The 15907-nt window shown below is 42.0% G+C and overlaps 1 protein-coding gene across 1 annotated transcript in view; it reads right to left on the bottom strand.

Moving 5' to 3' along the window:
• The window catches only part of REC114 (REC114 meiotic recombination protein), a gene marked incomplete at its 5' end in the record, with an annotated part of 60599 nt that extends 49206 nt beyond the window's left edge, over window positions 1–11393 (bottom strand). The window contains one exon of the mRNA XM_026856003.1: window positions 11319–11393. Coding sequence (XP_026711804.1) covers window positions 11319–11393 — 75 coding nt within the window. The remainder of the gene's footprint in view (window positions 1–11318) is intronic.
• Window positions 11394–15907: the final 4514 nt, after the last annotated feature.

Here is a 15907-nt window from a genome sequence, read left to right as displayed (position 1 = left end):
TGTGTGACATAATCCTTACAGAGTTAGATCTGCTCTGGCTATAAGGCAGTTTTGTTTCTGGCAATCTTCCCCAATGTGATAGTTACACTTGAAATTTGCTTAGTAACTCTTCAGTGTTTAGACTGGAAACCAAGATAGTGTAACCTTGCAGAAGTCATGAAATTGCATATGACCTTATTTGCAAGTTTGTGATATTAATCCTCTTCTTGAAGAAGGTCAAGAAAAAGTATATTAAGTTTCCCAGGAGGAAGACTGCTGTGAAAGTGGGCATTGCTGCGATTCACATGCTTGACTGAGATGTGACTACAGTTTACTGTGAGCTCTGCAGCATTAGCAATATTTTCTTCATTCTGTTGTACTGAGATTTTACACTTCTATTACTTTAAAATCCGTCTAATGTGAAGGCAAATCAGCCTATGTAATGGAAGCGTACTTCAGTGCATACACTCATCCTTTTAATGTCTTTAGACAGGGGTACATCCCATTGGAAATAGTTTGTGCCTACATTGTGAAAAGCTTAATATGGGAAATTGAGGCACACATATCTTTCAGATTACTCACCTGCTCAAAAGCTTGTCCCATTTTTCAAATTACAACACTTCTATTGAATATGTATGATTTTCATAATGATAAATATTTAACAGCCCTGAAGAACTCCAGTCTTTTACACATCTATCAAATTATTCAAGCAGAAAGACTTGTCCTATCCTTGCATGTGCCACTCTAAAAAGGGAGAAACTTTGTTTTCCATGGTTCATCCAGTTCATAATAGGCAAGCCAGTTTCTGTCTGGGAGCAGAACTGACATCATTTAATGCTCTCTACCCAGTAATCAAGGGAAGGGATTGATTCTGACTCTCTACTGATGTGGGCATGTGAGCTAGGTTTGTTCTTCAGGCTCTGGTTACCAGTGCCAGTCTCTAGTGACTCTGTCTTTTTTCTAACCCTATCCCAAACATATACCCCATCCTAGTTAGTCCTGAGACTATAATTTATTTTTGTTACTGAGAATGAATTACATGATGAATGTATGCAAAAGGAGAGAACTATGAATGAGAAAGTAACTGTGGAAGAATTGCTTCCTTAATTCCACCCACAAGCATCCCTGTCCCTCTCATCCACACACACCTTGCCCTCAGGAAGCCTGCAGCTGAGGGAGACCACAGCACAGGCAGGGCAGCACCTTCCCCAACAGGGCACAGTCCCACCGTGCCTCAGCTGGGCAAGCGGGACAGGGGTGGTGACGGTAACAGATCCCATCAGCAGTCCAGCCATCCTCAGGCAAAGAACAAGTCAGGTCCAAGGTCAGTCCAGGAAAGCCAAACAACTCAGGAACAAGCATGGAAACAGATACAGCTACAGCACAGGCCAGGCCAGGACTGTGTGCCCAGGCCTGAGCCTGGAGGGAGTTCCCGGAGCAAAGAGCAGAGGATGTTTGGGTAGGGCTGGGGAGGCTGTTAAGGCCTATTGGTGTGCTGAGGACCCTGCCACTGCAAGTTGAATAGTGATCTGTCTTTAAAAGAGTGCTCACTTTCCTGTCCCCTCACACAGTGCTGGCTGGCTTTGTGAATGCAGAGCTGCTGTTCCCTTCATTCAAATGAAATGAATCTACTAAAGCCAGTTGCAGCCTGACCATTGCAAGCAATTTATGGTAAAGCAATTCTGTTGGTTTCCAAAGTGTCATCACAAGGCAATTTGAGATGCAGGCTTATCTTCCTATTTCTTTAACTGCTGTTTCCTGCAAATTCACAGGATAGAATAAAGAGCACATAGTAATAAATTACTCTTGTTGAGGCTGCTGGGTATCCAAAACTGCAGACAGAGAGACATCACATCATTGTTATGGTGACAGTGAAGTCAGTGAAGAATGATCCTTCCCCCACCCTCAACTCTAGTCATGAAAATTCAGCTATCATATCTCTTTAGTCCGTGATGTATGCCAGCTGCCACTCATTAAGCAGCAGTAGAGAATTTGCATCCATCCCTACCACATATGATTTACTAACCAACAATTGGGAACCTTTTCTAAAGAAAACTTGTTTCTACCCTCCTTCATAAATATAGCAACTTGAGGTGGGCCTATCTTTTCCCCCTTAATTCCTAACTATTTATTTTTGAGACAACCAAATAGTCAACTAATTTTCTAACCATTCCAGTGTCTTCATATCTTCTAGGCTCTTCCATGGGCTGCTGCTGAGCTGTCCTTTTAGACACCACATCTTGGCTTCTGCTCCACTGGATACTTTGCTCCAATTCAAGACTAAAATATTAGGCTATTCCCCAAAAGAAAAGTCTCTATTTCAGTCAGATGCTACAGCTGAGAGATGAGTCCTTTCAGTCTCATATAGGAGAAGCGCTACAGAAGTTGCTCATTAAGGCAGAATCTATGTTTTTTCATTTGGTGTCATTGTTATGAGATGCTGTTTAGTCACAGGCCTTGTGCCTTTAGCCTGCCTGAGGCATTGAATCTAAAAAAGCTGGTTTAAATCTTACTTTGAATCAGATTCCCAAGAGTTAAAGATGATCTGACAATGGTTAGTGCCATAACCAGTCTTCTTTGTGTTCCTTGTTTTAGCACATTCTTAGTAAGAGAGCTTTGTGATAATCTCCCCCTAATCCTGCAGAAACCTGGTTTTTACCAGGCTGCCACAGGCTGTGATTGGTAGAGGTTGGATTTAGGATATAGATGCACTCAGGAGCATAGTCTTACTTACACCTGACAGGGTCTTCCCAGAAATGATCACTCTGATTCTCAGCCTCTTATTTTTGACTCTTATTTTTGACTACTAAGAAGAATCTTTGAAAGCAAGGGATTCTTCCACAGATAAGCCATGATCATCTTAAAAGCCTATTGGTCTTCCTTTTCCTTTTTGATGAGAAAAGAGCCTCACTTCTACCTTCAGCTTAATGATCAAGGACAAGGCAGCTGCCAGAGTTGCAGCTCACATCCTCAAAAATAAACCAAACATTCCTGTGTAGATCAATACATTGAGTCTTATACCAGTTTGGACTACAACTGGTGGCCCAACAGCAGAGATGTGCTGCATCTTTTTGTTCTACCAAGGCATCTAATTTCATAGAAGAGGATATAAATATTAACAAATAATTGGTGTTCTGGTTAATAAAGGAACCCATTTTCCATTGTCCCAGGAGCAGACATTGATTTCTACAGAAATCCAGTAATCTCTGACCCAGAGAACAGATCTGTTCACTATTTATGACCTACACTGAAAGGTTTTCTAAAAAAACAGAGTTGGGGATTTGATCTTGAATGATTCATGAAAATCAGAAACTAGCTGATCCCCAAGAAGGTCTGATAAGTATTTCACAATTGCAGCAGCATCCTCACAGACCTTATTCCTGTTGTTGAGTTAATGTCTCTGAACTCCTTATTAGTCTGTGATTTCTTTCTGTCTTGCTCATAACTGTCCTGACTGAATCCAGGAACAGGCAATTCTGTCACTGTCTCTGTTAAGCTCACAGCATTCGTTTCTGAGTTACCACAACAACAAGGATTACGTGACAAGCAAATGAAGAACCGGTCAGATAATGGAGTTTTTAAAATGGGGATTACTGGTGGTGAAGATGTAATGGCCTCTTTGATGCTGTTACTATCTATAGCATAAATCCTTCTCAGTCTTTGGACTATTGACCCAACACACTGAAAAGGCTCCTTTGCAGCCCCTATTGTGCAAAGAAAAGGAACAGCTTTGAGCACAGACATCTTCAAGGCACAGGAAAAACACAAGGCCAAGAGATAAGCTTGGTAATTTGAAGGCATTTTTTTTCTTTCAAGCACAATCCCAACGTTTTAGCTGAAACTGATATCCTGATTTTATCTGTGTTCCTTTTTCTCCAAGGTGTGCACTCAATACTTCGTAATTTCTAAAGATATCCTGAGCTGATCTCCTCAGGGCCAGAGCAGCAGCCTTGCAAATCAGCACCTGTTGAAAAGGACTGTCTAATGAGATTTGGAAAAAACTGTTCTTCCTGACACTTTGGCCATTGTACCTCTTGGAGTGTCCGCAGGCCTCTCGTACAGTATGACTGAATATATACCTTTACTACCTGAAAATAAACAAATAGCTGGATTTTGGCATAACTATGTTGATTATTCTTGGCTTGTGAGATACCAGTTAGCGCCAGTGCAATAATTTGTAGGAAGGTGAGAATTTTTAGCCTTTGTTCATAGCATAATGCTAACTCTGTCCAGAGCTGTTAATGTAAAGAGAATCTCTTCTGAATTCTGCAAACATAAACCCTTTGTGCTTTCATCCAGAGATCTCTGAGGTTTTTAAAAATAGTTTATCAGGTTCATAATATCGTGAATATTGTAGGGGATTTTTTCCTATTATATTGATACAAGGTGGAATTTTTTCCTGAATCAGGGCAACTTTATGTTTTATAGCAGAGTTCTGAAGACAGCCTGCAAGAACTTAACAGGTGTAATGTGCTTCACACACGTACACACACACACACACACACACACACACATGTGCACACCCTCCCTTGCTAAGTTCTCTGATTAGTCTCTGCTTTTGTGAGAGCTCTGTGGGGTATCTGGCAGTTAGCAAGTGTTGAACCAGTTTCAATTTGCTCTGAAATTGAAAATACATGTCTAAAAGAAAACTGAGGGGTGAGGTTGAAGGCTACATATATAGAATTGTCTCCCTTGGTTTTGACTCTGCTCCTCAGCTGCTTTCAAGGAACCTGCATGGAAACTAAGAATAGTGGGACTTACTCAAATGCCTCTGCCTACGGATACCTTATCACCACTTTCACCCTGAGTCTCTGTTACACAGCAGATGCTGTCACTAGTGCGTGAACAAGCCTCCCGCTGGTGCTAACACATTTGTTATGTTACACTGCCCAAGTTCACAGAGGCCGGACCTTCCGTCTTCTTGTTGCCTGATTGCAACTAAGGACTGCAAAGAGTTGTCCAGGAACTGGAAGTAGGTGGAGTGTACTCCTACAGTGACTTCAGTATGTTTTTCAGGGCAACTGTGCTTTCCCTTTCTGTGCTCCAGTTCTGTATATCAGAGCTGTTTAGGCATTTGTGCGCAAGACCTTAATTTTCACAAGTTTTGAACATTTCTCTTATCAGTTGCACTGTTCATGTAGCAGCAACCTCTCACTGTTGAGAAGCTTTCTTGGGCTTTAGCCTATGCTGCCTTCACTCCACTCCCTTCCGCTTCCTTCTCATTATAGTGATTCATAGCAAACCAGATTTCCCTCCCTCCTTGCATTCAAACCCTCCAGCTATTGGCAAGTGGCTATCACGGACCCCCAATCATTGCTGAGATGAACTACACATATTTAATTTTGTGAATTTTATCTTTCTTCACAAGTCAATCCCTTCAGGTCCGTGAAATGCTGGGGTTTCAACCCCAAGCCCCAAATTAAGGTTGACATGTGGGTGATTCCCACAGCCCTTCCCAAAGGGGGGTGAGTTTGCCTTTAGGCTTCCCTCCAGGGTGCGGTGGCCTGGCAGACAGAGCCATGGGGTAAAGGAGCCCCAGGGGTCCTGCAGTAAGTAACCCAAGGTCAGGTGTCCCATGGAGGGATAAAAGCTGGGACCCCTCGCAGGAGGGGCAGTGTCTGTCTGTGAGGGGGATGCCCTGTGCAGAGTTCCCTGTTGGGGAATGACCTCCCGCCTCCCTGGGACTGGGCTCCAGTCAGGTCTGGCCTTTGTAAACACGGGCTGTGTAGAGATTCAGTGTGTGGCTTCCTTGGTCTTATGTATTTGGTTTGCTGACTCGGTTGTCTCCCATCCCTTCTATGGCAGACTGCATTTCACCATTTATTCCACCCATTGTTGGTCGTGTGGTGTCATTGTTGGGGTCAGTGGGATTGATGTCAATTATGTATAATCTGACTTGTTTGTACCCCCAGTGCTTACCCATATACTGACCCTTTTGTTTCAAATACAGTTTGGTTATTGGTCCATCTTTATGCTGGCTGTGTCCTTTATGCTAGGCCTGATAATTGGCAAAACAGTCCATAATCACTTGTGTTGTTTTTTTCTGAACTCCTTACAAAATCTGTCAGTGTCTTTATGACAATAAGTAGTCCATGGCAGAACACCATGTTACAGATGCACTTACACCACAGTGGGAAAGAAGACACTTTACTGTTTCTCTGTTTCATAATACTGCAAATTCTCCCTCAAAGTTGCTTTATTTTTTCTTCCTTCTTGCTGATGTAACTTAGTGAAAACTTACCTCCAATTTCCTGTTTATCCTAAGGCCTCAGGTCTTGCCCATGGTCATACCTAGTATGCAGGACTTGGAGAAGTTACTGGCCTTTAGTATTTTGTAAAAACAATCCACCTTCTTTCTGTTGATTTTTTTTTTTTTTTTTGGGTGAGTGTGGGAGGGATGCTGGTATTATTTATCAGGGTGGATAGACCTGGTTAGGAGTCCCTCAAGACATACCAGTTGAAATAGAAGTAGATTCAGGTAATGAGTCATGGCCAGAGCTGAGAACAGAAGAAAGGAGCTCTGGTTACTCATTTTCTGAATCAACCTTTGACCTCACACCTCAGATACAGAGGAATGGCCCGTATCTGCAACTGCTTGCTTTTAACTGCCCATGGCAAGCTAAACAGAATCAGTTGCAAATTTATGTTTATCTAGTGTGCAGGCACACCAGAGCTGGTTGTCTGCAAGCCCCTGGAGGGAAAGCAAAGTTTATTCACAAAAGCGGTTATACACATTCTAGACTGCACTCTGTGAACTGATCTGTTTAGATTGGAGTTGGTTTAGGTGTTACCTATTTTTTTATGTTTTATGCAGTGCCTAACACAGCAGGGCCTGGTTTTAGCTGGGATTCTCCTCTAAATCACCATAATGAAGCCCATCACAATAGAACAAACTGCAGAAATAGAGCAGAGTGATAACCCCCTCACTAAATTATCTGAACTGCAGTGGGGCTAAATCCCACACGATCTGCTGAGGACAAGACTGGCAACAAAGGGAATGCAAGTAATTGTCTAAACCATGTATGAGCTAAGATACCCTGGGACAAGAACACATGGCCATAAGCTAGCCACAACTAAAATTTAGGCTGAAAAGTAGAAAAAGATTTTTCTAAGCATCAAGCCAGAGATGTTCCAGAAGAGTTTCCCACTAAGGAAGTTGGAGGCAAAAGAACTAACTTTTTGTACAAACTATAAATGCAGTCTTTAAAGTTCATCAGTAACAGGATATAGGGCTTGCCTAATACTTTATTAAAACACAGGCAAATCATGAAGTGATTTAGGCACAGATTCCTACTCCACATCTACCCTTCTCAAAGCTACGTCAGATCTTCATTTCTGTTCTTTTCTAGCTTTAATTTCTACGATGAGTTTCATTCAGTTATCTTGAACAAGAACCAAAAACAAATTTGTGAAAGAAACAAAGCTCAGATCGGAGAGTTTGACCTGTCTATTCTAAACCTAAGAAACTGTGGCTTCACAGTCAGGACTTTTAACAGGACTTTTGTCTGGAGCACACTGCTGTAATGGAGATAATTTGTCCCTTGATTGCATCAGTCCACTTCAGGAAGCTTGCAACTTACGTGTACAAGCAAATGCACATTCTTCACTATTGGTAGGAATTGAGCCTCGGCTCCCCTGCGTGCCACATTTGATTTATGCAGCACGCTCCCTAGGACTTGCCTGTTTCTTAAATAGGTCAGTCAATATGTAAAGTGGAACCTTAGCTAGTTATCGCAGGTGAGAAAATCGGTGTCTTGGGTTTCAGCACAATCTGCTGATACAACCTGGTGAGAAAATGACTTCAGTGTAAAAAGCTACTTTTGTGAGGGAACAAAGCAGAGAGGAATTTGAATCTACTTTAGCGTAGCTGAGAAACTCTGCTTGGTGTCTGCCTGCCTTTGTCCCACCTAACAATGCATTTGCTTTAAAGTATATAGCGGAAGAGGCTGCATACTTCTTGGACTAAAATTGCAGGAATTCTACCTGAGCGATCAGTGTCATTCGTGGGCCAGAAGCATGTCTCTGACAGGACTGCTGGATGCAAAGTCCAGCCAGAGCCAATCGTAACCTCAAGGCCCACACAACACTTTTTTGTAAGAGCTGGGTTTACCAGAAGATTTTGCAGGGTAATGCTGACTGGCAGGCAGAACAATCTTACATAGACCCTGCACTTGAAGAATTAACACAGTAAGTGGAGTGGGAAATACAGTCTCGATCAGTTGTTTCTGTCTGAGGTCCTCCTTCAGTCTGTGATTCACTGCTTTGTCCTTTCTCACATGATGGCTTGTCCTGGAAGGCAAATCACAGTTGCTCTGTCCTTATTTACAGGGATAAATGCTGCTGAAATTAGAGTCCTGACACTCTTATAAAGGTACCATCTGATACTGCCCAGTCAGAGCCCAGTACAGAATGTTCTTCAGGGCTTCCAGCACTTCTTTCTGAAAACATCTCAGCAGCTTTCCTGGCAAGGAATCCCTTCCTGATATCTCCACCTTACCTTGCTATATTGTGTGTCAGAGTGAACCTGATCAAAAGGTTATTGCTACTGAAAGAGGGAAGCTTTGTTTCCCCAGCTACCTCCTACACTCTGCTGCTTTTACTGCCTCTGGCTCTCATCAGATGCTCTAATAAACTGATGCAGTCTACTAATCTGTCAGACAACTAAAGAAGCAAAACAAAACCCCCCACTTTTTCTGGATTAGTGAAATGTTTGTCTGTGAACGTCTCATGCATGCAAGGAAAGGGGAAGGGAGAGCAGAACTGGAGGGTGAAGAAGACCTCTCCTTGTTCAGCATCTGCCAGCTGGTAAATCAACGTGTGAAACCATAGCTGTAGTTTCATCCCATTATCTTCTTAAACATTAGGAAAAAACGAAAACCTAGGACCACATTTCATGGAAATCTCTCTCCTAATTATGCAAAAATATCTACAGGGTAATTATCACAGACTACAGAGCACATGAAAGTATTTTCCCTTGTAATTCTAGTTCTAGGTATATTTTGTCAGAGTTCAACCATTAATAGTGAATATTCTTCTCCTTGGGTGGAATCTACGCTAGACTCATACGTTAAAAGACAAAAAAACACCCACCTTTTCTCAGTGAAACACAGGGTGGTGATTGTGTGGCTGTTAGTACTTCAACACGTCATGCTGGGTGCAGACTCTTCTGCTTCATACCTAGCCTGGTTTCATCTGTCTGGAAATGGCAACTGGTAGGGTCTGATAAATGGACGGAGAGGTTGTCCAGCTTCACTGCCAGTGTCAGCCTGAGACACCCTCATGCAATGAGTTCCCCGGTGGTTCACGGCAGCTATCCCTGCCGGAGCTGCGAGAGCCGGCTGGGAGAGCCATTCTCCTGCTCTCTAGTGGTAGAAGCACAAAAAAGCCAAAAATGTTCTGCTTCTTTGAAACGAACTCATACGTGTACGCCTTACTCTTGCTGCGCAGACCTGAAAATGGCTGCCACATTCCAAGCTGGTAACTTGGAACAACGAAGTTTCATCTGAACTACTACAAGAAGTTTAATTCCGTATATGTATATGCACAGTCTTATTTGCAATCATTATGCTGAATTCTGGAAGCTTTTAAAGTGAGGACTTTTTGCTTTTCAGGTAGCCCTTGCAGGAACGGTTCTGCAGAGTGAAAATTTCTCCCTGCCGTTAGCAGCAGAGGGCCCAGAGTTGCTCCGTTTGGTTCCAGGCAGGAGCCAGCAGCAGGAATCAGACTCACTCATCGGTTTGAGGCCACTTCATGCCAGGATAGGCAGCGCAGCACCGGCTGAGCAGCCAGAGTTGAACAGCCCTGTGATGTGGTTCATCAGGGAATAAAAGTGGCGTGTCAGGCCATCCTGCATGCTGAAAGAAAGTGGCAGCCCGCTGCAGAAAATGGTCATCAGCATTGTCTGCCAGGGGCATCTCGAGGGCTGCTCCTGGCAGTCCATGGAAGATCTGGGAGATGTAGCATCCTCCCTGGGAGAGCAGGCGTCCTGTATCTAGTCATAGCTAACTGTTTGTAAGGGTCTCTAAGCAGGTGTGTCCTGTCTTTTCAAAGATTGCAAAACTGAGAGATCAACCACTACAAGTGGATACAAAACTAGAAATAAAGTCCTCACCCAGGACTCATTGTTTAATTGTGACGAGTGTCCACTGAGAACATCAGCAGTATTACACATCATTTGTGATCCCTCATGCTGGCATAACCACCATGATCTGCATGGAGTGATCTGTGTAACTACCACTCCACCTGTGACTGGGGTCATGTAGTAAAAGCAGTAATAGCAGGAAGCCACGGGCTCCTTGGCTGCCTGTTAGCTAAGGACACAATCTGTAAACACATACCTACAAACACATACCTATAGAGTGGAGTCCATACTAAATTAAAGGTGAATCTGGATTTTAAACATGCAAACATTTCAGAACAGTGATGTGTACTAGACCCTCTCTACAGTCCTGTATAATAAAATTTTTAAGAAGTTCCCTTTAAGGCTTGCTTTAACATGGACAGCTCAAAACAGACGAGTCAGTGCTGGACAATTGCAGGTTATTCCTTTCTCCTTCCCCATCCAATGGAAAAGAAGGAATATAAGCTTATTCCTACAGTCACCTGCTGACATGTGAGTAGTACATGGTTTGGTACCTGGATAGGCAATCCTCAGCTCAACTGCCTCAGTGGCTGAAGTATCTATTTTAATCAGTGCTGCACAGCACCCTCTTCTGCTGAGAGGTGATGAGAAGTGGAAATCCCTTGTCTGTCTCTTTTTCTGCTGCTGATAGGCATTTATATACTGAAGAACAGGGTAAGTATAAAAACTCAATTACAGCAAATAGGGGAGAATCAATAAAGGAATGAGAAGCTGGCAGCCACACAGATGGGGGTTTATCTCCACAGCAGAATCCTGACACACGACATTACAAGAACATAGAGTGCTCAGATGAGTTATGGAGATTGATATTTATGATGATGACTTGCAATTGTGCTATTTAAAAAACCCACCTATTTGGTAATGAAAACCTGCTGGCAAGATCTGATCAAAGAGGTGAAATTGCAGGAAGAGTAAAATAAGATCAGTAAATCAAATGCTCTAAATCATCAGTGAGGCACACTACAATTAGGGTTGAATTCAAGAAGGCAGAATTATTGGAACTGCAAGCATAAATCCATGTCATGCATGTGCTGCTATTTCTTCTGGGAAACACAGGCTCACCTCTAGCATTTCCAGACTGACCTCTGTCAAGGGCAAAAAGATAACAACTGTCTCCTAACATAATGATTCCCACTGACTGCGGCATGTTTCAGTTCAACAGAAACTACGCAGGCTTAGAGGATCCCCATTTTATTACCTTAGGAAGGTTCTCAGATTTTGTGTCTTCACAGCAGCTTTCACATCCACTTCCACAGAATATAGTCCGTGATGTTCATCTGCAGAAGTGGCCCACGGTGCATACAGCTGGATCGGAGCAGAGACCAGGTGGCTGGTGGTGGAGGCTCGGAGACCTTAGCTGACTTTCCCTGGGAGATAGTTCATTGTTATTGATCTGAAATGCCAAACAACCTTGAAACAGCAGTGCCTTCTACCTTTTCTGACTACATGCCTTGTCTCTTTTTTTTTTTTTTTTTAAATTCCACTTGCTCTATTTGTTTTATGAAAACTTCATGTTTCTATCATATGCTTGCTAGTATATGGTATCTGTAGCACAGGAAGCAAAGGTGAACAAACCCTTCTGAATAATTATTATCTATTTCTTATACACTGAAAGAAAAAGATTTGAGACTATCTAGTCATAAAGATCCAGCCTGGGTTTTCTTTTTTTGTCAGAGATTTCTACTTAGCACATTCATATCAGATGGAGATTGAAGCGAGTTATTCCAGTTTCAATGGTTGTGGCAGCTGGTAGATCAGGTTTAGTGAAAGAAAACATGTTTTGGAATGCATTTGGGGAAGTGCTTAACAAAAGCTGCTTTGAGTTCAGTGACAACAGCTGGATTTTGGTTTTAAGAGGCAGTGTTGAACAAGCACATGTGGAGAGAAATAGCTTGTTCCAATGGACTGATTATGGGATGAGGAATTAGGAAATCCTGTATTTTAGTTCCTGGCCTGCCACTGCTTTTCTGAGAGGCCTTCGTGAAGTCTTTTAGAGTCTCTGTAGTGAGCATCTTACTTATTTGATCGCATGTAGCATTAAAGCTTGCTTCAGTGAACAGTCACAAAGCCTGGCAGCTTGATACAGTACAAATGTGCCTTGTTTAGAAAATTAAGCAGTGCATATGGTTTCCCTCTTTTAATTTTCAGTAGAGAGGAAAATACTGGTGATCGGCATTGTCCCAGCAGTGCACATGGGAGTGATAATACATCTCAATTTCCTGTTCTCCATGGGGGAAAACACAGGTCTGAGAGCACTTCTGTCTAGTTTTCCCCTATTTCAGGAAATCCTCTCTCTTTGGTCCCTTTATAAAGAGGAGCTAGAATGAAAAAAGGGGAAAGGACCCCTCCAACTACTCTGGATTTTGGGGGATCTTTAACTTTCTTCCTGTGTAATATGCTGCAGAATGGTCACTAACAATTAGGAAGTGAGAGCAAGGCTGTTACAGGTTTTTAATTCTGGGTCCAGCGTTGCCTTTGTTGGGGTAATCTGGGCAAGGTAACCATTTTTCCTCCTTTTCCCTACACAGAAGCTAGACCGAAAGTGCTGAAGTGAATTTGTGCACCTACTGTCAGTAGCATCTATGGTAAAAAGTAGAGTGAACTTATTTCAGTAGCTCCATGATTTTCATTCTATGTATACTGAAAAAGTGCTAGAAGGAACTTAGTAAATGAACAGTTAGTTATTATTCAGTCTTCAGAATGGCTCCTTCCATTTCTTTAAAGTGCCAGTTTATTAGTCATTTTACTTAGCTACAAGGCATTAATAAAACATGAAAAGCTAAAGCTGACTTCATTGCACCTGGAAATCCATGCAGTATAGTTACACAGACTGGGAAATCTCATTATTTTGCATTCATTTGCTACAGGAAAATGAACATTATGTAGCAGCAAAGTTTACCATTTGTGGGTTTTAATTTGGATTCACCATTAGGCCACACTGCCACACTCCCTGGAGATATCTGCAATAAGCAAAGAGACGACCCCTGGGAATTCACTGAGAGTCTTTCTTTGAAGCAGATCCCTAATGAAACTGGAATTGTGATGGTCCAGCCTAGTCGAAGCTCTCAGTACTAAGCCCATAAAAAAAGTTCTGTATGTACTCCCATTTTATGTGGGCACAAGCTTCTGACAACTGTGAGTAAACCCTCAGGGGATGATAACCCAAAGGCCATACGACACTGTCATTTTCCATATAGGCATATTAGGAGTTCCATCAAGAGTATGAGAGAAGCCAAGGAATAGGAAGGAAAGTTATTATCTCAGTTTCAAGCCCATGTGACTAACATCCCCCCAAGCTGATTTTAATCAGAATGCCAGAGCTGGCACTGAAAAGTATCAGAAGTGTAAGCAAAACGGAGTTGAATAAGGACAGTATAATTTCAACAAGAAGAGTGTGGAAAGATCTTGGCTGACTTGCAAAGATATGTAGTTGTGTTAGACCCAATATTAAGCAAGCATTCTGCTGTATGCTGGATCAAATGAACAGTACACATTTCAGTATTCTATCCTCTGAGTACAGTTACTACAAGATACACACCTTCTGTGAGAACTAGGATTTACATCACTGAAAGTTCAGACCCTGATTCTTACTGCAGTTCTGCTCTGGAGAGAGATATTCCACTCCGAGTAATGGAGCAGTATGTGTATATGAGGGCTAGTTGATGTTTACAGAAGATGTTGGCAGGGACAGGATGGGGATATTGCAAGTCAGGTGCATTGTCAGGTGAGTGTTGTGGCAGTGGTATTGGCAGATCTTAGAAAGGAAGAAGTTCAATCTATTTGTGTTTTATAATACTGGTTTTAGAAAGGACACAAGTAGCACTTAGCTGCAATCCTATTAAAAGTGCAGCACAACAAAATCTGTGAATGGATAGCTATTTTTCCAGATTAGAAGGAAATCTCTAATATTCAAATAGATCACTATAACCAAAAACAGAATCCTGAACTTCTGAGGACCAGAAACCTCTTATATGCGGACATGAATTTGGATAAATATGATCCAGTTCAGTCTACTTGGGAAGGGTCAAAGTGGCTTCTGTAAAGGGGAGTCCTAATAGTTTAGAAACCTCTCAGGCATCTCTAAAGTGTCATCAATAAATGGAGATCTGATTTATACTGTCCATTTGAATTTCCAAAAGGCTTTGGAAAATCCAGTTTTTGAGGAAGCTAAGCAGCCAAAGAGGATAAGGGAAGGTCCAAGCATGGGTAAGTAGTTGGGTAAACAAAAGATGGTAAAAGTAAATGATCAGGCATCACAATAGTGTCAGCAGAGTTCTTTAGGGATTTGTGCTGGAATGTGGGCAGTTCAGCATATTCATAAATGACCCAGAAAAGGATGTGAGCATTCGAGTCACTATTACTGGTCATTTTCTCTTCCCATTTCCCAAATTTTAATGTAGAAAGGAACATTATTAACATTTACTCTAGCCTCCTGCGTGACATGATCTAGGACTAATGCAAATTAATTGCAGATTCAAGTCTAGTAGCTGGAATTGAGCTAAAACTGACCTTTTATAAAAAATACCTAATCTTGGTTTTAAAATTTCCTGTGACAGAGCATCTACAAAAAATTTTATCGTGTTAATCTAGAGGTTAGCTGCCCTCAACATTAAAAATTATTAACTTAATTCTGGCCTGAAGGTGTGTAGCTTCCAGGCAGCATCTCTTTTGCAACTATGTCTGCTCGTGTGAGGATTTCTCTGTGTTCAGGTCTCCATCTCTCCATGCGGGTACTTACAGATTATTATCAAATAATTACTTCCTTTTGCTTAACCAAAAAAGGTTAAGCTCCCAGGATCTTTTTTATTAAAGTATGTCTTCCAGTTCTTTTCCACTGAGCAGGATCTTCATCTTAGATTTGGTGCTAACATCTTCTACCACAAGCAGCAAGGGCAGTTCTCAGTCCAGTTTAACCACCTTTTGAGAGTCTTCTGCACTGGGGAGGTCTTCCAAGTAAAGGGGAAGGGCAGAATCACCAAAGCAGCATTGATACCACCCTTCTGTAAAGCAGGGAGTAAGTGCATGGTTGAGGGTTACATATTCTAGCTTAGACTAATAGATCTGCCTCTTGTGAAAAGCCGAAGTAAGCTAGTGAAATCTTCAGACTACTTAAAGTCACAGGACGATGTTTTAACAAATTCTGTGCCAGCCCTAGGCTTGACGGGAAGATCAAGTCATTTTGAATCTCACATTTTTTTAGGTCTCACAGCAAGACTCAGTCTTCTCTATTTATTCCACTCCAGTCTTCTCACTGCTAGAAAAAGTTAAGCATTCTCGAGTACTGAAAAGTGTGGGTGGCAAACACCTGATCTGAACCCTTTCCCCTGCTGAAGTTTGAATTAAAAAAAGCACCAACAAAATTGTGAGCTTTTCCCCCCATTACTCATGAACTGGGTATTTTTATCACCACACATTTCTAAATAAATCCTGTCACCTAATCTTGTTAAGTGAAATCTGAAAACCCAAGGAAGTAGATGTCTGTTGCTCCACTAAAACAGGGATTTGTGAAGGGTTTTGCAGAATGGTGAAAAACAAAGACAGACTTAACAAACACAAAAGTGGCTAATAATATATACAATTTTTCTTCGAGCAGACTTTGAATAGCAGCCTATTGAGCATCCACTATGCCATGAAGTTTCTCAGAAGGGGGAAAGTGGTATTTGTTGTTGTTGCTGTTGTTTAACCTTAAGTGCTTCCTCTGGAGTAAAGTAAACACGGAGATGTCGCCAGCTAGAGAGTGCTGTTTAGTCTGACGTGCCTCTATGGGAGTAGGAGGAGAAAATGATT

This window comes from Athene cunicularia, assembly GCF_003259725.1.
Source record: "Athene cunicularia isolate RWA chromosome 10 unlocalized genomic scaffold, athCun1 chr10_part1, whole genome shotgun sequence".
NCBI classification, from domain to species: Eukaryota; Metazoa; Chordata; class Aves; order Strigiformes; family Strigidae; genus Athene; species Athene cunicularia.
This window is presented reverse-complemented; position numbering and strand designations above follow the sequence as displayed.